Genomic DNA, 24,899 nt, shown 5'->3' with positions numbered 1-24,899 from the left:
CGTATGGGTGCCGTAGGTCCTTACTGTGCTGCCATTCGCAGCCCTCAGGGTGGGACCCAGTTCTCTGTTGCAGGTGTCATAACTCGTCGGAGTTAAGACGCTGATCTCAGCTCCGGTGTCGACCAAAAAGCTGCATCCCGACTGCTTGTCCCAGACATACAGGAGGCTATCCCGATGGCCAGCCGCTGTAGCCATCAGCGGCAGCTGGCCCTGGCGTTTCCCAGGAACTTACAGGGCGGGCTACAGCGGCAGGCTTCTGCGCCCCACCGCTGGTGGTAGAAGCACCATTGTTCGTTGGCTCCTCACCCCTGCCTCTGGGGTTAGCGGGCTCTGTGGCCGGGCCTGGTCTGGTTTGCTGCTGGGAGCACGGCCTGGTGATCTGTGCGATGGACGCCCCACTCACCTTCTTGGTTTTCCACAGCACATCCACCCGGGCCGCCACCTTCCAGGGGTCGCTGAAATCCGCGTCGGATAGCCCCAGGCGTATGTCCTTGGGCAGCTGCTCCAGGAATGCCTGCTCAAACATGAGGCAGGGCTTGTGACCTCCAGCCAGGGACAGCATCTCGTTCATCAAAGCCGACGATGGCCTGTCCCCCAAACCATCCAGGTGCAATAAACGGGCAGCTCACTTGCACCGTGAGAGTCTGAAAGTCCTTATGAGCAAGTCTTTGAATTCAGTGTATTTGCCGTCCGCTGGGGGCGACTATATGAACTCCTCAACCTGGGCCACTGAGTCCTGGTCGAGGGAGCTCACCACGGAGTAGTAACGTGTGGCATCCAAGGTTATCTGCCAAACGTGGAATTGGGCTTCTGCTTGCTGGAACCATAGATGAGGTCGCAGCATCCAGAAGCTTGGCAGTTTTAACGAAACCGCATGAACAGATGAGGCGTCATTCATCTCCGGTCCAAATATCGTTTGGGCCGTCGGGGTCACCAATTGTAGCGGTGTGCTACACACAGCGCTGAAATAACGACACGGAGTCGGTGAGCTGCAGTTGCAAAAGAGGTTTATTCAAACTTCGCGGCCTCGCTTTAAAGCCTTCCTGATCCCGCCCTTCCCGGGCGGGAATGCTGTAGGGGGCGCGTATTCACAGTCATGTCCCGCACGTGGGCTTTTCCCCTTGCTGGTGAAGCAGGCTTGGCGCCCTCTTTGGGACCTGCCTCAATGCCGGCGCGCGCCACTTTGTGAGCCGGTTCGAGTGCGCTGGGAAGTGGGTCGCCACAACACCTTATCAAAATTCAAATGCACTACATCTACAAATTCCCTAGTATAAAAATATGCATAACTCAGAACATTAGTCCTACTCTGCTCAGTCCTTTGACTCCTGTCTTTGTCTTTAGGCTTACCCACTACACTCTTGGCTCGGACACTCTGATTTCCGCCCCCTACAACTCTAGTTTAACCTGTACCCCTAGACAGCGCTAGCAAACCTTCTCGCAAGGAGATTAGTCCTCCTCCAGTTCAGATGCAAACTGCCCCTTCTCTGCACGTCCCACCTTCACTGGCAGAGAGCCCAAATATCCAGAACTCTGAAGCCCTCCCTCCTGCACCATCTCCTTATACACATGTTAAAATGCATGATCTGCCCATTTCTGACCACACTAGTGCATGGCACGAGTAGGAGTGGGAATTAGAGTCAGTTTTAATATCAGTGGCATATGTTCTGAAATTTGTTGTCCTTGTGGCAGCAGCACCATGCAATACATAATAAGTCAGTTACAGTAAATATATGTGTTAAATAAGTAGTACAAAAATAAAAAAACTAGTGAGGTAGTGTTCATGGGTTCAATGTCTATTCAGAAATCAGGTGGCAAAGGGGAAGAAGCTGTTCTGAATAGTTGAATGTGTGTAGCTTCTCCCTGATGGTAGCAATGAGAAGAGGGCAAGTTCTGGGTGATAGGGATCCTTAATGATGGATGCCTTGTTTTTGACGCTTTGCTCCTTGAAGATGTCCTGAATACCATGGAGGCTAGTGCCTATGATGGAGCTGACTAAGTTCACAACTTTCTGCAGCTACTTTTGAACGAGAACTACTCATAGAGGGATCAGAAGGGGAGAGAGTGAGCAGTTTCAAGTTCCTGGATGTCAAGATCTCTGAGGATCCCCAACATATTGATGCAGTTATAAAGAAGGCAAGATAGTGGCTATACTTATTAGGAGATTGAAGAGACAAATACACTCAAAAACTTCTATAGTCGTACCATGGAGAGCATTCTGACAGGCTGCATCACTGTCTGATATGGAGGAGGCTACTGCACAAGACCAAAGGAAACTGCATAGAGAGTTGTAAATTTAGTCATCTCCATCTTGAGATCTAGCCTACAAAGTACACCGGACATCTTCAAGGAGTGGTGTCTCAGAAAGGCAGTGTCCGTTATTAAGGACCCCCAGCACCCAGGTCATAGCCTTTTCTCACTGTAACCATCAGGTAGGAGATACAGAAGCCTGAAGGCACACACTCAGAGATTCAGGAACAGCTCCTTCACCTCGGCCATCCTATTTCTAAATGGACATTGTACCTTTGGACCCTACCTCACTTTTTTTTTAATATATAGTATTTCTTTTTGCATGATTTTTAATCTATTCAATATATGTATACTGTATAAAGTATACAGAATAAAATTTACTTATTATTGTTATTATTTTTCATTCTAGATTATGTATTGCATTGAACTGCTGCTGCTAAGTTAACAAATTTCACGTCACATGCCGGTGATAATAAACCTGATTCTGATTCCTGTGCATAGCACCCCACCCCACCCCCCGGTGCCAGATGATGGTGCCACCAGATAGAATGCTCTCCATGGTACATCTGTAGAAATTTGCAATGTTTTTTGGTGACAAAAAAACTCCTCAAATTCCTAATGAAATATAGCCTTTGTTGGGCCTTCTCTGTAGCTGCATTGATATGTTGGGTCCAGGATAGATCCTCAGAGGTACTGACACCCAGGAACTTGAAATAGCTTCTTCTTTCTCTTTCTGATCCTTCTATGAGGATTGGAGTACGTTCCCTCATGCTCTTTCTGAAGTCCACAATCAGTTCTTTGGTCTTACTGACGTTGAGTGCAAGGTTGTTGGTGCAACACCACTCAACTAGCTGGTATATCTCGCTCCTGTATGCCCTCTCGTTACCACCTGAGATTCTGCTAACAATGGTTGTATCATCAGCAAATTGATAGATGGTCATTTCAAGAGGTCTTAAATACAATAGCTGGGAAATGACGCTGAGGCTTTATAAGGCACTGGTGAGGCCTCACCTTGAGTATTGTGAATAGTTTTGGGCTTCTCATCTGAGAAAGAATGTGCTGGCATTGGAGAGGGTCCAGAGGAGGTTCACAAGGATGATTCCAGGAATGAAAGGGTTATCATACGAGGAACATTGATGGCTCCTGATCTGTACTCGCATTTAGAAGGACGAGGGAGAATCTCATTGAAATACTTTGATTTTTGAAAGGTCTAAACAGAGTAAAAGTGGAAAGGATGTTTCCCCTGGTAGGAGAGTCTAGAACAAGAGGGCACAGCCTCGGGATAGAGGAGCACCCTTACAAAACAGAGACGTGGAGAAATTTCTTTAGCGTGGTGAATTTGTGGAACTTGCTGCCACAGCAGCTGTGGAGCTCAGTTCGTTGGGTGTATTTAAGGCAGAAATTGATAGGTTCTTGATTGGACATGACATCAAAGGTTACGGGGAAAGGGCTGGGGAGTGGGGCTGAGGAGGGGAAAAAGAACTCAGCCATGATTGAATGGTGGAACAGACTCAATGGGCCAAATGGCTAATTCTGCTCCTGTGTCTGATGATCTTATGGTCTTTATTTGGGTAGGAAACTGTTGCCGAACAGTTCCTAACTAACGTCAGATATATGCTCTTTATGGCCGGTAGAAAATACACTGTGCTTAGAATGAACAGTTTTTAAATGTTGTCAGTCACATGTGCTTGTGTTCAAAAAGCAGTATTTTTTTGTCACTGAAAATTGGCAAGAAATAAACAGCAAGACAATTCAGAACTCTCTTGCTCACTGTAGTTTCAAGCATTCAGACTTGCAGAAGGCCAGAAATGGTCGAAAGTGAAAATGAAATGATTTCACTGCTTCACCAAGTTGGAACTACTAGGCTTTTGAATGTTACAATGAAAATGAAGGTGTGTAGGAAACAATTGTTGGAAGTTTTATGAAGGCAGTCCATTATCTACACTGGATGTCTGTGCTGATTTTGTTCATTTACACTCAATCAAAATAATATAACTAGAGGTAACAATTTCAGTTTTTATAGTACTGCAGTAGTTTTGATAGCATTTTAATTTGTTCTGTGTTTCATTTAAATACATAATTTTTTTTACTCAGTTAAATGGTTGTTTGTCTTTTTTGTACCTTTGTAACTATTTCCATGAAACTTTGGCTAATTGGGCCAAAATGTACTGGTCTCAATGTGTGTCCCATTAACTGGAATCCACTGTACTGTGCAATGTTTATTGTCATTTGTTTACAATTTATTAAAGTCCAAAGTAAATTTATTATCAAAGAGTGTGTGTGTGTGTGTGTGTGTGTGTGTGTGTGTGTGTGTGTGTGTGTGTTTATCACTTTTTTTTTTAGATTCATTTTCTTGCAGGCATTTACAGGAAAATAAAGGAATACAAAATAATTTATGAAAAACTATAAATAACAAAGACTGATAAGCAACTAACGAGCAAAAGAAGACAAATCATGCAAATAATTTTTAAAAAGTCAATACATAATACTGAGTCGTGGAGTCCTTGAAATTGAGTCCATAGGTTCTGAAGTCAGTTCAGCGCTGAGATAACTGAAGTTGTTCAAACTGGCTCAGGCCCATAAGTACACGTTCATATTATTTTGGAATCCTGATTGAATCACAGCTTAATGTTCAATGTCACCATTTTGCTGGAGCTTAATGATATTGCAAGAAGCTTTACTCGGTGAACATTGATGCTAATGGATAGTATGGTGTGAGAGAGGGGTGAGGGAGAAGGGTGGATCTCATGAGCATTTGAGGAGGCTTTTGAATGTGTAGAGACTGATTACCAGGTAAGTTATTGATTATAAGGAAAATGAATTCTTGAAATGTGAGGGAGTGCTGCCGATTTATCCAACAACATTCAAAGGAAGCTAAACTCAAGTTTTTTGAAAGGTAGAAATGCAGATGTTGGGTTTTCTGTCTTTGCATGGAAAGATGCTGTGAGGAAGGGAATAAGGATTAGTGGAGCTAGAAAAGTAAATCAGGAAGTTGAAAGAGGAAAATTCTGATGAATGTGGAAGCTGGTCAGATGGCCTTTGAAGATAAAGTGAACCACATCCTTGAGTTGTGTGGGAAATTATCTGCTTTTTGATTAATATCAGCCTATTCAGAGTTGTCTTCTCAAAGACCTGCACTGCATGAGCAGAACCACTTGTGCTTCAGAAACTTGGTGTTCATCAGTGAATGCTGCTCTATCCGAGCTTAGCAAGGTCAGGGTGCACACTTGCTGACAAACTTACAAGGCCTTTCTAAAAGATGACTGTTACTGGGATAGCCACTGTCCTTATGATTCAGCACAGGTATAAAAATACCTCAGTGGCACATCTACCACCTGCCACCACCATTGGCATGTCCTTTCTGTATTATACAAAGATAACAGTGCAAAAACTCTTTAAAGATTTCTTCAATAGTCCCTCAGTCCGTTACATTCTCCATAGAAGGACAGTTGCAGGTGATTCAAGGATGCCATATTCACTTCAACTTGGTTATATCTCAAAATTCCTTATTTCTTGCTGGACGAATATCCTGAAGCATCTTTCCTAACCGTTATGATGCTTTCATTTTGGGAACCACTGAAGTTCCAGTGAGAGGTTCACAGCAGTCCCAAGAGCTATAGGATTTCCCATTTCCAGCATAGTCCTCTTCCTGAGAAGAAGCAGCATTGAAGTAAACAGACTATGTTATAAGGAACTTCCCTTATTTCTTTCTCTCTTTGCTGGGATATATGCATGGAACCTATTTTGTCAATGGAATTATTCAGTGGAGTATTACTTTGAAAATGTGTACACCAGCTAATTTGCTCTTGTTTTTACTTTTTTCAGTCTTACATTGGAGATATTCTAATAGCCATCAATCCTTTCAAGTATCTGCCCTTGTATGAAAAATCGGTACGTACTCATTTTATTATATAAAAATCAGCTGAAATGTTTAATTGTCCTACTTTTACAAGCATGTTCATTAAATTTGAAATAATATGCTAATATTACTCTGCTGTATTAATTTCCATGGAAAATTAAATGCCTGCAATTACAACATATTGCATTGATTTTTTTTTTCCATTTTTATTTCAAAGTGATTCTTAAATAGGTTGATATTTCATCTGTGATTATTAAAAACAAAAAAATAGAATCTTTCAAACAACTGGTCATGTCCCAAAAGTCAACTCCTCAACTTCAAATAGGTTTTACGTAAGATTTTAGGAATTTCTATCTGGCAAAACTCCTTAACTGAAACAGCACCAAATTTAAGATGTATCCTATGACATAAGATACTTGAGCATATGGATGACTGAATTGTGCTGCAAGTTTACTTGAAGTAATTGTTGACGATTTTCTTTCACTCTGAATTAAAATTACAGCAAGAATCCATTCCTTTAAAAATAAAATGGATTGATTGCTTATATTTTTATTATTAACTTGTTTTTGAAAACACAGACAAAATTATGTTGTGAAGAGTTGGAAATGTTAGGAGCAGTGACTTGTGAAGGGGACCAATGAGCAACCCAGTTTTTAAGCAGTGAATGAATGGAATTTATACAAACAGGTTTACTTGGTTCAAGTAGATCGCTTTTAGAAGGGTTGAGTTAGGATTCTGTGGCATTTTCAACTAAAGATGTGAATCCATGCATTCAGTCTTTAAAATTCCTGCCTTACATAGCTGAAGCGTAAGATACTGAAGAGCCAAAGCAGCTGCTCTTTTCCTAAATTAGCTAAACTTGTACAGAATGAAGGAAGTGAGCCCAATGTTGCATCCTTTTTCTTTTGTGGAATAAATAAGGGTCTCAGCCCGAAATATCAACTGTACTTTTTTCCATCGAGGCTGCCTGGCCTGCTGAATTTCTGCAGCATTTTGTGTGTGTGTGTTGCATGCATATTCACATTAACATTGCAACATTTTTTTTACAGACTTCAACGAAATGTTACTTAACAATCTCTTGTTTCTGTTATAAGGAATCGGAAAAGTACAAAAGTTCTTCAAAAGATGGCCTACCTCCTCATATTTTTGCCGTGGCAGATCGTGCCTATCAATCAATGTTGGGTCGCTTAGCCACGGGCCCCAAGAACCAGTGCATAGTCATCAGGTAAGAATAGTGACATCTTGAGAGCTCTTCTCCAAGATAACCTCCTAAATCTTTCTACAAATTGTGTACCTGTATTCCCAGATTCCTTTGTTTTCACACTTTACTTATTGCCCTACTGTTCGCTGTGTAAGACCTTCCCTGGTTGGTCCTACCCAAGTGTCAAACCTCGTACTTGTCTGCATTAAATTTCATCTGCCGTCTTTCAGCCTATTTTTCCAGTTGGCCCAGATCCCATTGCAAGCCGTGATAGCCTCCATCGCTGTCTACTGCACCCCAATCTTGGTGCCATCTTCAAACTTGCTGATTCAGTTGACCACATCATCATCCACATTGTTGCTATAGATGTCAGACAACATCAGACCAAGCACTGATCCTTGCGGTATTCACTAGTCACAGGCCTGCAGTCAGAGAGGCAAATGTCTGTTACAGTTCTAGAAACATAGATCTACAGCACAATATAGGTCCTTCGACCACCATGTAACTCTCTGGCTTCTCTCACAAATCGAAAGAATCAGAATCAGGTTTATTATCACCGGCATGTATCATGAAATTTGTTAACTTAGCAGCAGCAGTTCAATGCACTGCATAATATAGAAGAAAAAAACAAAATAAAATAATAAATCATTTACGGTATACGTATATTGAAAAGATTAAAAAAAACAGAAGTACTATTGTAGTGTTTTTGCTCGGTGTGTGAGATAACGCTGAACTAAACACCAAGGTAAACCGTTGTTAATGAAGACAGGGTCGCAGTAAGATTAACCGCTTACTGTTCACTCTTCCATATTAACGTATGGTGAAAACTGTTGATAAAACAATACAAGATTGTACAGCATTTGTTTCCTTCTTGATAATACATTTACATCGTAAATAATTGCAAAGGTAAAACTACAACTACTACATTACATTAAAGTGCAGCATTGACCTACGCCATTGACTGCTTTAAATACACTTCAACGCAAACTATCCGCAACTCTTTAACTAACGAAAACATAAACCTTATCGACCGTCGTTACTTTTAACAGGATCGGTGTTAACATTTTAATTCAACATATCGATTATCTCATGACTTATGGCGTTGCCCTCACTATGTTCCTAGTGTGTAGAAAGACAACTTTTCCTGCGCTGGACTCGCACTGGCCCCCACCTTCCTGTTTCTCCAAACCGGTATTTTCCCACTGGACGCGGCGAAACCGGATGTGACGTCATCACATGCCGCGATATATCACAGACAACGAATTTACTTTAAACAATCCTAACTTTAACTAAAATGCAAATAAACGAATTACTAAGCGAAAATATTATAACCTAACTAACTGACATAAAGGCAACACACTCCCCGCTTGACCTTCGTAAGGTCACAATGAACATAATACAAACTTCAGTCTCTAAATCAGTCCTTAGGTAGAAGTAGAATAACTTCTGTAACTGGCCTTTGGTAAATTTTCACATCACCTTGGTCAGTAGTTTTCAACTCAACCTTCCTGACATGTCCATCCCTGCTAGGGAATGTGGCAGTGATTCTGGCCATTGGCCAGCAGTTGCGGGTGATTTGTTTGTCCCTGAGCAGGACTAAATCTCCAACTTGAAGATTCCTGCAGAGTTCTGTCCACTTTTGTCTGTTTTGCAACAAAGGTAGATATTCCTGTCTCCAACGAGACCAGAACCGATTTGCCAGAGCCTGGACCTGTCTCCATTGCTTTAAGTACAAATCCTTATCAGAGAAGTCCGCTGGCGGAGGGGGAGCTCCTGCCTTCTGAGTAAGGAGCATTGATGGCGAGAGTATGAAGGGGTTTTCCGGGTCAGAAGACACGGGTAGAAGTGGTCGTGCGTTTATAATGGCTGTGACCTCTGCCATTAGTGTGCACAGTACCTCGTGGGTCAATCGGGTGCGTTGCTGCATCTCAGGTTTCCTTTTCAGGGTTTTTTGCAAGGGCGTGAACCGCTTGACTGCCTGCTCTTTGTTGTTTGGCAATTGTTTTTAAGAAAATGGCATCTTGAGCTGATTGAGCAAGTTTATTATCATGCTCAGTTTGAGCAAAGACTGACTGACCCAGCGTCTCATCAGTTACTTTACGTTTGTTAAAGCCTTGTCGTGCTTCCTTAATACACGTGACACTTGTGCGGGGTTGAAAAATTGAATGGCGGCCACTCTCTAGCACATTGGTCTTGAGTGTGCTAACTGTCGGTTTGTGTACATTGCCAGGGCACACCTCTCCTATCACCACCCAGCCCAGATCCAGGCGTTACGCAAAGGGGGTGTTGTGTGGTCCATTGACCTGCTGCCTAATCTTGTGCACCCGAAGAACATCTCTTCCTAATAGCAGGAGTATTTCTGCTTTTGGATCCAGTTCTGGGATGTGTTTGGCGATGTGGCGGAGATGTGACTGGTGTAGCACCGCACTTGGCGTCGGGATCTCAGTGCGGTTCTTCAAAATCTCATTGCACTCTAAGAGTGGAGGGAGACAGATGACGACTTTACCATCCAGGGACTCGAGCTGGAAGCCTTCTGCCTTCCTTCCATGAGTTTCCACATTGCTTAAGCAAGTTCTAAGGTAGTATGGGAACTGCTCACTCTCAATGTTGAACAATTTAAAGAACTCTGGACTGACTAGTGAGCGATTGCTCTGATCGTCCAGAATTACATTGGCTTTGATGGCCTTGTCTTTGGCTCCCTTAGGGTACACCTTAGTGAGGCAGATCTTTGAACAAGAACGGCTTGACTGAGCTTGACCACAAGCTTCTGTACAGCTCGAGCTGACAACTGTTGTCCTGGAGTGAGCCTCTCCCTCCCCGCCGTCCTGTTGTGGGGGTGAAGGAGCGTTGTCGGTTTGCGGTAACGGGCTGGGATGCATGGCCCCATCGTGATTAGTGCTATTACATTCCGGACACTTCACGGCGATCATACGCTCTCTAGCAAGGTGAGAGGTAGAGGAACAGCATTTAAAACATATTCTTTTCTCCTTGAGAAGGGCCATCCTCTCTTCAAGGGTTTTTTTCCTAAACGTTCTGCATTTTCTGAGGGGGTGGGGTTTGTTATGCAATGGACAATTCTTGCTAGGGTCATTTCGCTTCTTCGCCTCCTTGCACACAAACCTAGTGAAATATTCAAAGGGAGGAAATCGACCATTGTGGTCTTCTTTGTACTCTGAGGCAACAGACACCCACCTCTCCTGCAGCCCAAATGGAAGTTTGTCCACGATTTGTCTAATCCCGGATGGAGTATCTAGGTATACTAGACCAGTTGAGTAGCCATCTTCTTTGGCGCCTTGAATCTCCATGAGTAAATCTCCGAGCTCCCTTAATTTAATGTGGTCCTTGGCTGACACCTTAGGAAAATTTTCCCCTATAGTGCCACTTCAATAATTTCGGGGGCCACATAGCCCTCCTGAAGTCTCTCCCATGCTTTGCTTAAGGCTAGCTCGGGGTTGTTGATGTACACGGAACATATGCGTTGATGTACACGGAACATATATCTGTTCGCATGATTCTTTCCCTAGCCATTTCGCCATAAGATCCAACTCTTGGGTTGCTTTGAGCTGGATTCCGTCGATAGCGTTGGTGAATGTGGAGTACCATGCACAGTAATTTTCAGGTTTATCGTCGAACTGGTATAGTCCTGAAGTGACGAGATCTCGTCGTGCTGAATACTGTGCCAGGGGTTCAATTGCAAGTGGCATGCGGGCTGAGGAAATACGTCAGCGGGTATATGAATGAGGGCGTACATCTGTTATGGAATTTGCTGTTCTGAATTCAGCCTTTGCCTCTCTTCTCGCCAAATCTGGCAAGTTTGGTGTCGAGAAGTATTTGTCATCAGCCCTTTCATTCTTGAATTCATCGCGGAGTTGCAAGGATAAATTTGTCTTCCTCGGATGGATGTGATGCAATCGGGCCTCTCTGAGGCTCCTCATGACGTGGGGCGTTATCGTATAAGTATGGAGAGGAAGAACGAATCTTCCAGTCTATTTGAGATTGGACATAGTCGCTTGTGTGTTCCAATCTGGTCTTTATTGATCTTTTCTGAAATAGATTTTACATCAACCAGATCATGCATTTCTTCAGCATCTTCTATGAACTCTGCTTCCACCCTGGCAGCTTCTTCTTCTCGTTCCAGCGTCAGCACTTCTAACTCTGCTGCTATCCTTGCCCTTTCCAACTGGTTTTGGGCTTCTCTGGCAGCCGCTTCCTTCCGGTTTTCGGCTTCTCTGGCAACCGCTTCCATTTTCAATTTTGCTTCTTGTTTGGCGTAGCGCACTCGCACCTTGGCGGATTCTGCTTTAGCTCTTGCGTGGGAGGCCTTACTTGATGATGCCCTACTGCCCCTATCGCTGGATGGCAACGACTTGATGTTGGATCGAGTTGTCATTGTAGCAATTGAAACACCTGATAATGCCGCCTTTTCACTGTAGTGTTCTCGCTCGGTGTGTGAGATAACGCTGAACTAAACACCAAGGTAAACCGTTGTTAATGAAGACAGGGTCGCAGTAAGATTAACCATTTACTGTTCACTCTTCCACATTAACGTATGGTGAAAACTGTTGATAAAACAATACAAGATTGTACAGCATTTGTTTCCTTCTTGATAATACATTTACATCGTAAATAATTGCAAAGGTAAAACTACAACTACTACATTACATTAAAGTGCAGCATACAGTCAGAATCTACCTATGCCATCCATTGACTGCTTTAAATACACTTCAATGCAAACTATCCGCAACTCTTTAACTAACGAAAACATAAACCTTATCGACCGTCGTTACTTTTAACAGGATCGGCGTTAACATTTTAATTCAACATATCGATTATCTCATGACTTACGGCGTTGCTCTCACTATGTTCCTAGTGTGTAGAAAGACAACTTTTCTTGCGCTGGACTCGCACATGCGTGGCCCCCACCTTCCCATTTCTCCAAACCGGTATTTTCCCACAGGACGCGGCGAAACCGGATGTGACGTCATCACATGCCGCGATATATCACAGACAATGAATTTACTTTAAACAATCCTAACTTTAACTAAAATGCTAACAAACAAATTACTAAGCGAAAATATTATAAACTAACTGCCATAAAGGCAACAAAACTATCTATTTTTTTTAAAGTGAGGTCATGTCCAAGGGTTCAACATCCATTTAGGAATCGGATGGCAGAGGGGAAGAAACTGTTCCTGATTCGCTGAGTGTGTGCCTTCAGGCTTCTATATCTCCTACCTGATGGTAACAGTGAGAAAAGGGCATGCCTGGGTGCTGGAGGTCCTTAGTAATGGATGCTGCCTTTCTGAGACACCACCCCCTGATGATGTCCTGGGTACTTTGTAGGCTAGTGCCCAAGATGGAGCTTACAACTCTCTGCAGCTTCTTTCAGTCCTGCGCAGTAGCCCCCCGCCCCACTCATACCAGACTGTGATGCAGCCTGTTAGAATGCTCTCCAAGGTACATCTATAGAAGTTTTTGAGTGTATTTGTTGACATACCCAATCTCTTCAGACTCCTAATGAAGTATAGCCACTGTCTTGCCAATGTCTAATCCAGTTTACTAATTCATGTTGATTGCTGAGCGACTGAACCTTCTTGACCAGCCACCCATGTGGGACCTTGTCAAATGCCTTATTAAAGTCCATGTAGACAACATCCACACCCCTGCCATCATCAACGTTCTCGGTAACCTCCTCAACAACATAATAGAGACATGACCTACCCTGCACAAAGCCATTTTGACTATTCTTAATTAGTCCATGTCTATTCAAATACTTGTATATCTGTTCCTTCAGAATATCTTCCAAAAACCTTCCCACCACTGGTGTCAGGCTCACTGGCCTATAACTTCCTGGTTTATTTTTAAAACCTTTTTTGAACAGCAGAACAATATCGGCTATCCTCCAATCCTGTGGTACCTCACTTGTCGCTAAGAATGATTTAAATCTCTCTGCTAGGGCCTCCACAATTTCTGCATTGCCTCCCACAGGGTCCAAGAGATCACTGTGCCAGGCCCCAAGGATTTATACACCCTAATTTGCCTCAGGATAGCAAACACCACCTTTTCGGTAATCTGTGTAGGATCTATGAAGTTGCTACCGCTTTGCCTCACTTCTATAAACTCTATGGCCATCTCCTTGGAGTAAATACAGATGCAAAAAATATTTAAGATCTTTCTCTCCCCCCACCCCCCCCCCCAACCCTTATCTCTGTTGGCTCCACATATGGATTACCATTCTGATCTTCCTGAGGACCAATTTTGTCCCTTGCAATCCTTTTGCTCTTAACATATCTGTAGAATCCTTTAGGATTCTCCTTTACTTTGTCTGCCAGGGCAATCTCGTGCCTTCTTTTAGTCCTCCTGATTTCTTTCTTCAGTGCTCTCTTGCATTTCTTATACTCCATAAGCACCCCATTTGTTCGTACATATCTATACCTGCTATGCACCTCCTATTTTTCTCAACCAGCCTCAACATCTCTTGAAAACCAAGGTTCCCTACACCCTGTTACCTTTACCTTTTATTCTGACAGGCACATACAAGCTATGTACTCTCGAAATTTTACTTTTGAAGGCCTCCCACTTACCAAGTACACTTTTGCCAGAAAACAGACTGTCCTAATCCACACTTGCCTGATCCTTTCTGATAGCATCAAAATTGGCCTTACTCCAATTTAGAATCTCAACACGTGGACCAGACCTATCCTTTTGCATACTTACGTTGAAACTAATGTCATTGTGATCACTAGATGCAAGGTGAACTATGTCAGGCCACTAGACTATGTCAGCTTAGAGCTACATCATAGCAATATTGCCATTCATTTTGAATACAAAATGGCTGAGAGAGAGAAACTGAAAATAATTAACTTTTTTCATTTAATGAAGTTAATTTAAATGTATTGACTATTTTCAAGTGATCTATTTAAATGTAAATTCTTTTCAATATTATGATTAATTTTTATGTTTGTATTACTGAAAATAATAGTGTTTGCTGATGTTGTAGGCATGCTGTGTTAGCACCAGAATGTGGGGCAACACATGTGGGGCAGCCCTCAGCACATCCTTGGGATGTGTTGGTTGTCAGTGCAAATGATGAATTTCACTGTAGGTCTGGATGTGTTAACTAACTGAATCTGATTCATTCAGTTCAGAGTGGAGTCATAAATTAAGAGTCAGTACATTTTGGCAAAAGGTTTATGATCAGATGATTCTGAACTGCCCAGGAATCTACAGGTCAGGGGAGCTGGAAGAAGCTCTTTTTATTGGAGTTGTTCAAGTGAGTCGAGCAGTGACTGTTGAACTTGTGCTGCTTGAGCTCTAATGGACGTGTATAGATCTCCTACAGCAGATGACACTTCTGTAAATGACACAGCCAAATAAACAGACAATGCACTGACCATAAGATATAGCAGAAGAATTGGGCCAGATGGCCCACCGAATCTACTCCACCATTTCATCGTGGCTGATCCAATTTTCCTCTTGGTCCCATACTCCTGCCTTCTTTGCGTATCCCTTCATACTGTGAGCAATCAAGAAACTTATTAACCTCTGCCTTGTTTATACATTGAGACTTGGCCTCCACAGCTGCCTGTGGCAATCAATTCCACAAATTTGCCTCACTTGCAAAAGATATCCTTTCTCATCTATATTCTAAAAGAACACCCCTCTATTCCGAGGAAACATCTTCTCCTCATCCACTCTATTGAGGTTTTGCACCATTTGATAGGTTTCAATTAGATCACCCCTCATTCTTCAGAATTACAGTGAATACAGACAGAGCCTTCGTGCTCTTCATATGACAAGCCATTCAATTCTTCATGAACCTCTTTTGAAACCCGTCTAGTTTTGAGCACATCCTTTCTAACATAAGGGACCCAAAATTGCTCACAATAATCCAAGTGAGACTCACCAGTGCTTTATAGTCTTAACATTACATCCTTGCTTTTGAATGCTAACATCACATATGCCATCCTCTCTACAGACTCAAACTGCAAATCAACTTTTAGGTAATCCTGCATGAGGTCTCCCAAGTCCATTTGCCTCTGAGAGTTTTGAATTTTCTCTCCACTTAGTAGTCTATCCTTTCATTTCTTCTACCAAAGTGCATGATATTATATTCGATCTGCCTCCTTTTTGCTCATTCGCCTATATGTCTAACTCTTTCTGTCACCTCTACTTCCTCAAAACTACCTGGCTTTCCACCTATATTCATATCATCTACAAACTTTGCAACAAAGCCATCAATTCTGTCATCCAAATCATTGACATGTCTTGCAAAAATAAGCGGTCCCAACACAGACCCTTATGGAACACCACTAGTCACCAGCAGCCAACCAAAAAAGGCTCCCTTAATTCCCACTCTTTGTCTCCTGCCAATTAGCCACTACTTTTTCATGCTAGAATCTTTCCTGTAATACCGTGGGCTCTTAAATTGTTAAGCAGCCTCACATGTGGCACCTTGCCAAAGGCCTTCTCTTTGACAGGCTTTTTTTTAAAAATCTCAGCTTAAATGTCCAAAATTGGTCCAGCCGACCCAAATGATTGTGGAATTTTGACTGCTGGATTTACAGCATGAATCTTATCTTTAGCCTGCACCTCGCCTATCTCTAGTCACATTATTCATCATTTTGTATTTCATCTATGTTTTGATTATTTTTAGGTCCTTGGGGAGGTTCATATAGTTGAGCTTTTTGTACAAAAAAATAAGGCATTGGTGGAAAGGGTTTGAATATTTTTATTTGCTAAATTGACAATGCTTATTTTTAAGGTTATCCTATTTTCATCTGAGATCAAACTATATCAATTTATTAATATTAAATCAATCAAGGAATAAGCTACACAAACTCAAAGGAAACTTCCTAAAACTGGCATTATTGAGACAAAAAACTTTACTCTTTTGACCCCTTAATTGTAATAAATTCCAGGCTGTTACAATCAGTTAAGCTTCTGGTCTTCAAAACCATAAACGAGCTATAAGTAAACTTTCTATTATGAGTTAGGATCATGACTTATTAGTTTTATTTACCTGTTTGGTTCCAAATCTTGGACATGGGTATTAGTTTAAATTGAAACCAATATGACCATGGTCCAAAAGCCAAGCAGAAAAACCAAAATTGAACCCACTACTCCTGTACACCCATACCATGACTTCCCAACTTTTATACTCAATGTGCTGACTGATGAAACCCTATGTTCCAAAAGCAGCCTTCACCATCCTGTAAGTCTGGGGACCGACTTTCAGGAAGCCATGTACCTGAACTCCAAAGTTGCTCTATTCCACAACACTCCCCAAGGCCATACTGTTAACTTTGACTGACCTACCTTGATCTGAGTTTCCAAAATGCAATTCCTCAATGATCTGAATTAAACTCCATCTACCATTTCTCAGCCCACATTCTCACCTGATCAAGATTCCACAGTAATTTTTGATAGCCTTCTTCATCATCCACTTTCCCACCTATCTTAGTGTCATCACAAACTTACGAACAATGCCTTGTATATTCTCATTCAAATCATTGATGTAGATGACAACAAATAGCCCAGCACCAACCCCGAGGCACGTGACTAGTCACGGGCCTCCGGTCTGAGAAACAGTCTTTCACCATGAACCTTTGCTTCTTACAATCAAGCCAGTTCTGTATCCAATTAGCCCAGATCTGCCTGGATTCCATGAAATCTACCCTTCTAGAGCAACTTAGCATATGGAACTTTATCAAAGGCTTTACTGAAGTCCCTATATGCTCTGTCTAATGCCCCACTCTCATCAATCTTCTTGGTCACACCATAAAATATATTCATAAGACATGACCTCCAACACACATGGCCCTGCTGACTACCCCAATCACCCCCTGTCTTTCTAGATCTATGCATATCTTCTCCTTCAGAATCTTTATCAGTAACTTCCCTACCACTGAATATAAGTACAAGATTTGCTACTGTCCAATCTATCAGCATCTCATGTGTGGCTAACAATAATGCAAATATATCAGCCAGGGCTCCACAATTTTTTCTCTAGCCTTTGGTAATCCTGATCGGGCCCTGGAAATTTGTCTATTATTTTAATGCATCTAGCACCTCCTCTACTGTAAGGTGGACCATCTCCAAGACCTCCCCACTGCATTTGTCTAGTTCCACAATCTCTGTGTCTTTCTACACAGTAACTATTTATTGAGGACTTCTGTGGTTTCACACATAGATGTCCACTTTGGTTTTTGAGGGGCCTTATCCTCTAATTACTCTATTTTTCATTAATACTGTATATAAAATCTCTTTGGATTCTCCAGAATTGGAGGAAACGGAATCAGGTTTAGTTATCACTAGTGCATGTTGTGAAATTCATTGTTTTGTAGCAGTACATTGCAATACGTAATAAAACAACTATAAAATACAATAAAACTATATATACAATTAAATAAAAAGTGCATAAAGAGAGGAAATAAAACAGCAAGTTAGCATTCATGGGTTCATTGTCCATTCAGGGACCTGATGGCAGAGGGGAAGAAGCTGTTCCTAAAATGTTGTATGTGTGTATTCTGGCTCCTGTACCTTCTGCTTTATGGTAGCAATGATGAGGGCATGTCTTGGGTGATGGGAGTCTTTAATGATTAATGCTGCCTTTTTGATCCTAGCTGCCTGTACGTGAGCCAAGCCCCCTTTTTCCTGGCTTGGGCCTCCATATATCCCTTGTCATGCAACTTCAAAATATGCATTGAAATGTGTTGTTTGTGTCAGTGATCAACACAGTTCAAGATGTGATGTTGCTGTATTTACAGAACCAACACAAACCAGAGCACCTGGAGGAAAGCCACATGGTCATGGGGAGAACGTATGAACTCTTGGGAGTTTAATCCTGATCATGATCTGGCACTGTAGAGCATCATACTAACCAGTACACTCCTAACAGTCTCGATCTCCAGTCTAACTGGAAGATGCAGAACTTGAGTTCTCACTTGCTGACCTTTAAAAGCCTCCCACTTGAAGAAGGCTGTTTGCTCACAGCCAGCCTGCAATCAATCAATCACAATCTTTGCTTGCTCCTGCCGCATACTGTTAGAATTTACACTGCCCCAGCTGTGAAGCAGTTCTGTCCCTTTCCATAACTATTTTAAAACGAAATAAAACAATGGTCACTGGTCATAAAGTGTTTCCCTCGCTTACTGACACTTAAGTTACTTACCCCATCCTATTACCCAGGTATAGGTTGAGTTTCTCCCTCCCTAATAGGAACCTCTCTATATTGCCTGAGGAAACCTTCTTGAACACACTTAGCAAATTCCATCCCATCCAAGTCCTTAACAATACTGCCGTCCAAGTCTGTCTTGGGAAAGTTACAATCAAAGCAACCAGCCTCCCCTTTATGGACTCTGTCTATACTTGGTGCCTCAGTAAAGCAACCAGCATAAACCAAGACCCCGCCCACTCCAAATATTCTTTCTTCTCTCTCCCATTGGGTGGAAGATACAAGAGCCTGAAACGATGCACCACCAGGCTCAAGGACAGCTTCCATCCCATGTTCTCAGACTCTTGAACAGACTTCTTGTACAATAGGCCTCACAACAAACATTATGATCTTGCATTTTACTGCTTACCTCAATTTCTACTTTTCCTGCAGCATTTGCAACTTATTTTGCATTGTTATTGCTCTACCTCGGTGCTGCATTGAGGCTGTGGCCTGCAGCTAACTGGATTGGCTGCAGTGATAACTCTTTCCGTGGCTGCGGACTCACAGCTGTGAACTTGAGCAGTTTGCTTGCTTTTGGATGTTTGTACTATTTGTTTATTTTCTGTGCATTGGGTATTTGGTTTTCTTATTTTTTTAATGAGTTCTTTTGGGTTTCTTTGTTTTGTGGCTGCCTGTAAGGAGATGGAACTCAAGGTTATACATAGTTAACATATTTTGATAATAAATGTACTTTAACTTTTGAACTCTATCTTATTCTAGCTCCAAGCACTGTTCCCACTGTTCACAATCTCCCTACATATTTGCTCTTTTAATTTCCTTTGACTATTTGGGACCCTATAATACAACCCTAAAAGAGCGACCATCCTTTTATTTCTCAACTCCACCCATAAAGGGTTGACCCCTAATCAATTTCAACTCAGTAGTTCTTTGCTGTTGCGAAAGGGGGAAGGTTGGGCATGGGGCTAGCAACCCCATCTTGTAAAAGCCTAGAGCTACCAGAAACACGGCTTCTTCCCTGGGAGAGGAAATATCATCACGTAGAAGGCATATGAAGTCGGATGGTGAAAGTTGAGGCCACAAGGCTGATCAACCTTTGGCCCAGGTCAGTGGACTCTGGCAAGCTGCTGTCAACAGACCATGGGTCGATAGGAGTGATGGGCTTAAGAAGAGAGGTGACTTGTCGGTGTGATATGTTGCACGAACAACAGCGGCTTGTTGATCTTCTGCCTCTCTTGGCGAATGACTGATCTTCAAACCATTGAGAAGTTTGTGTGTTGTCAGAAATACCTCAGTACTGCAGTATGCTAGTGCATGCGCTCGTTTCGGACCATGAAGCAAATTAGAAGACGTGGACTCAGCATGTCAAGCAGCGTCTGTTGGTGGACACAATGCTGGAGGAACTCAGCAGTTGACAGTTTGGGCCAAGATACTTGAGTAAAGGAGGCCAACTTTGAATGTGGTCCTTTCCAGCGTTCCTGTCTTCTGATTCCCAGAAGTGCTGCTCACCTTCCAGTGTGTGCAGATCTAGTTGTGTATTGCAGTACAAATTCATCCTTCCTACCATTTGCTTAGCAATTCACTTAAATATCACACCATTAGCTTACCCATTGTTGAAAAATTTGGAATTCTTATTTTCTGTAATTTTTCATTGTGGTATTTCAAATTCTTATTCTAATGCTGTCCAGATATGAAACAGTTTTAAAAAATGATGTCTAGCTGAAGTTTAATCTGATTTTGAATTCACAGTGGGGAAAGTGGCACTGGGAAGACTGAGAGTACTAAGCTACTGCTGCGTCAGATCATGGAGCTCTGCAAAGGAAATTCTCAGCTAGAGCGACAGGTTCTGCAGGTAAGGAGCTAATAATGACAATGCAACACCCACAGAATGCTGGAGGAACTCAGCAGGCCAGGCAGCATCTATGGAAACGAATACACAGTCGATGGCTCAGGCTGAGACCCTTCTTCAGGACTGAAAAGGAAGAGGGAAGACTCCAAAATGAAAAAGGGTGTGGGGGGGGTGGGGGAGAGAGCTGCTGATAATTGCTTTCCCTTGTAACAAAGAGCATTGTTAAATACAGACTGAGAATTATTTACTTTTAACCGTAGAAGGGTTTGGGTAAGTAAACAATTCACACAAATGATTAGGCGAATTAACGCATGTGGTGGTGGTTCATTTTATTGTTGCTCAATAATGCCCTTTCAATTAGAAATTGGGAATTGGAAACTGATTTCAATTTCTCGTGTTGGATTCCTAGAGAAGTTTATTGCTGTTGTGGTGTGGCCATAGATTTCCTTATTATTACCATGTATAGTGCTGACTCTTTGAGCTTTATGTAAACAAGCAATCTCTTGCACCCTAGTGTATATGATCATAAACTAATTTGAATGAAAATTACTTTGAAATTGTCATTCATGGAACTTCATAAAGTAGTTTATAACAGAACTATTTTTTAAAAAAAAGAATAAGATTCCTTGAAGACACAGATGGTATAAATCAGGGGTTCCCAACCTATTTATGCCAAGGGCCCCTACCATTAAGCATGAGGTCTGTGGAGCCCAGGTTGGGAACCCCTCATGTAAATGATTGATAAAAAGTATCATTATTGTCACCGATATTGAGGCACAGTGAAAAATTTGCAAACCGTTCATACAGATCAGTTTATCGCAGCAGTGCATTGAGGTAATACTAGGTGAAAGAATAACTCTGCAGAATAGAGTGTTATTTTTACAGGAAATGTGCACTGCAGGTAGACAATGAGGTACTTTGTGAGGTCAAGGTTTCTTCTTGTACTGTAGGACAGTTCTATAGGTGATAATAGTGGGGTAGAAGCTGCTCTTGTACTTGGTGATTTCTGCTTTCAGACTTTTGTATCTTCTGCCCAGTGGGAGGGTAGGGGCGGTGATTATGCCAGCTGCTTTATTGAACGTGTAGATGGAGGTAAGGCTGCTTTCTGTGATATGTTGAGCCATCTCCACAACTCTCTGCAGTTTCTTTTTGTATATGGTCACAGTTGACCTCCCTAGTCTTGATACTTCCAGATAAGATGCTCACACGAGGAAATCTGCAGATGCTGGGAATTCAAGCAACACACACAAAATGCTGGTGGAACACAGCAGGCCAGGCAGCATCTATAAGGAGAAGCACTGTCGATGTTTTGGGCCGAGACCCTTCGTCAGGACGAACTGAAAGGAAAGATAGTAAGAGATTTGAAAGTAGGAGGGGTGGGGAAAATGTGAAATGATAGGAGAAGACCAGAGGTGGGTGGAGTGAAGCTGAGAGCCGGAAAGATGATTGGCAAAAGGGATACAGAGCTAGAGAAGGGAAAGGATCATGGGATGGGAGGCCTAGAGAGAAAGAAAGGGGGGAAACACCAGAGGGAGATGGAGAACAGGCAGAGTGATGGGCAAAGAGAGAGAGAAAGAAAAAAAAGGGAGGGGGAAAAAAAACTAAATATATCAGGGATGGGGTAAGAAGGGGAGGGGCATAAACAGAAGTTAGAGAAGTCAATGTTCATGTCATCAGGTTGGAGGCTACCCAGCCGGTATGTAAGGTGTTGTTCCTCCAACCTGAGTGTGGCTTCATTTTGACAGTAGAGGAGGCCATGGGTAGACATATCAGAATGGGAATGGGATGTGGAATTAAAATGTGTGGCCACTGGGAGATCCTGTTTTTTCTGGCGAACAGAGCGTAGGTGTTCAGCGGAACGGTCTCCCAGACTGCATCGGGTCTCACCAATATATAAAAGGCCACACCGGGAGCACCGGACGCAGTATACCACACCAGCTGACTCACAGGTGAAGTGTCGCCTCACCTGGAAGGACTGTCTGGGGCCCTGAATGGTGGTGAGGGAGGAAGTGTAAGGGCAGGTGCAGCACTTGTTCCGCCTGCAAGGATAAGTGCCAGGAGGGAGATCGGTGGGAAGGGATGGGGGGGAGGAGGAACGAGTGGACAAGGGAGTCGCGCAGGGGGTGATCCCTGCGGAAAGCAGAAAGGGTGGGGGAGGAAAAGATGTGCTTGGTAGTGGGATCCCGTTGGAGGTGGCGGAAGTTACAGAGAATTATACGTTGGATCTGGAGGCTGGTGGGGTGGTAGGTGAAAATGATAAGGTGATAAGATGCTCTCTGTATTTAATCGATTTAACAATTGATGAGAGTCAAAGGGAACATGCCAAATTTCTTTAGCCTTCTGAGGGAGTAGAGGTATTGGTGAGTTTTCTTGGCTATGATTGGACCAGGTTAGGCTATTGGAACTTGTATCTTCTAAACCCTTTTAACCTCAGCACTGTTGCTGATAAACCCTGAGAGATGTGGAAATTCTCTCACACTCAATCCAACCCACTGTTTGCATTCCGTCCCAGGATGATACAGTGGCCATGCTAGAGATCTCCCATTCTACTGAAATCTTTACTCCATGTTCTCTTGCAAGGTGGAGCAAACCCTGGGCAGTGGAACTTGGGATCCTGAGCTCTACACAACTTTGGATACTAATATCTTAAAGCTATTTGAAACTATTTATTTAACACAACTAAAAGTACCAAATTTAATAAAATCATCTCCTGAAGTAATTAAAAGAGATGTGATATATGGAACTAACATTTAAAATGCTTAACAATGACTGACATTTACATTTGAATAAATTTGTTTATAGTGTGCTGCTGTAAAGCTGAAGGGCAGGGTGTGAAGTTTTTATTCACTCTCTCAGGTCTACCACCACTGGACTCCACCAATGGAGGCGGTGATTAACTAAAACCGATCTGTAATTATTTGCTTTTCCATGGTGCAACATGAAGCAACTGTCAAATGTCACAACAGTGGTATTTTACCCCACAGATTTGACTCTTAAAACAGCATTTGTGAGAGGAAATGTAAACCATAATTGTTGCAGGCTTGACAAACACAACTGATTTGCTTCTAACCACATCTCCCATCATCACTAACATTGACCGTTTCCAACTTTGTAAGGTAGCATAACTCTGCACTGACTCACTGCAGCACTCATTCACACTGCTGTCTAACCTCCCACTCTCATGTAAAGAAACAGTCATCAAAATGGTGCAGCTCTTGAGGTAATACACTGTCCAAATTTTCTATCTCATGGTACTGGATGAATTGGAGTCAGGTTTATTATAAGACATTAAGACGTAGGAGAATTAGGCCATTTAGCCCATCGCGTCAGCCCCACAATTTAATTATGGCTGATCCCTTTTACCCCTCGTCAGCCCCACTTCTGGGCATTCTCCCCTTAACCTTTGATGCTGTGCCAATTAAGAATCTATCAATTTCTGCTTTAACCACACCAAATGAACTACCTGGGTTAAAAAATTCCACAAATTCACCACCCTCTGGCTAAAGAAATTTTTCCCCATCTCAGTTTTAAATGGACACCCCTCTATCCTGAGGCTGTGCCCTTTTGTCCTGGACTCCTTCACTATGGGAAATATCCTTTCCACATCTACTCTGTCTAGGTTTCAATGGATCCCCTTCACCCTTCAAAATTCTAGCGAGTACAGGCCCAGAGCCATCAAACGTTCTTCGTATGATAAGCCTTTCATTCCAAGAATCATCCTTGTGAACCTCCTCTGAATCCTCTCCAATGTCAGCACATCTTTTCTTAAATAAGGAGCCCAAAACTGTTCACAAGTCTCAAGGTGAGGCCTCGCCAGTGCCTCCGCATCAGCTCCCTGCTCTTATCTTCTCGACCTCTTGAAATGAATGCTAACATTGCATTTGCCTTCCCCGCCACAGACTTGACAGGCAAGTTAACCATTAGGGTGTCCTGCTCAAGAACTCTAAAGTCCCTTTGCAACTCAGATCGTTGGATTTTCTCCCCATTTAGAAAATAGTCTGCACTCTTATTTCTTCTGACAAAGTGTATGACCATGCATTTTCCAACATTGTATTTCATTTGCTACTCACTTGCTCAGTCTCCTAATCTGTCTAAGTCCTACAGCCTTTGTTTTTTCTGAATATTACCTGCTGCTTCAACAATCTTTGTATCATCTGCAAACTTGGCAACAAAGCCATCTATTCCATCAATCAGCCAATGCTCTAACCACGTTAGTAAATTTCCGGTATTACCATAGACTCTTAATGTCACCAGGTTTGGATATGACATTTTATAAGCGTGGAGTGAGTGACACTGAAGAGGGTCGATAGTTCACAGACTTGAATGCGAACAGAGCTAGAGGGAAAAGAAAACAATAAGCACTAGGCCAAACAGGGCCATTAACTAAAACTCTCAAATGGAAAAGGAAGCCTACACTGCGGCTGAAAGGAAGAACTAAATACAAAATGAATAGCACTAGTCTTCAGAGTCATTTGACTCAACCCTCCAGCTTCTCAGGCAAGGCTGGAGGAGAACAGGCAGCAAAGCATTGCTGTGTGGGGTCAAGTCTGTACGATGGAAAGAATAG

General features: G+C 42.5%; 1 protein-coding gene across 1 annotated transcript in view; it reads left to right on the top strand.

The window, feature by feature from the left end:
* The window catches only part of LOC132404925 (myosin-IIIb), a 189,137-nt gene that overhangs the window by 21,953 nt on the left and 142,285 nt on the right, over nt 1–24,899 (top strand). The window contains exons 2-4 of the mRNA XM_059989534.1: nt 6,073–6,138; nt 7,201–7,331; nt 20,233–20,335. Coding sequence (XP_059845517.1) covers nt 6,073–6,138; nt 7,201–7,331; nt 20,233–20,335 — 300 coding nt within the window. The remainder of the gene's footprint in view (nt 1–6,072; nt 6,139–7,200; nt 7,332–20,232; nt 20,336–24,899) is intronic.

This window comes from Hypanus sabinus, chromosome 14 (assembly GCF_030144855.1).
Source record: "Hypanus sabinus isolate sHypSab1 chromosome 14, sHypSab1.hap1, whole genome shotgun sequence".
Taxonomy (NCBI): domain Eukaryota; kingdom Metazoa; phylum Chordata; class Chondrichthyes; order Myliobatiformes; family Dasyatidae; genus Hypanus; species Hypanus sabinus.
The sequence above is the reverse complement of the archived record's forward strand: the minus strand, read 5'-3'. Positions and strand labels throughout refer to the sequence as shown.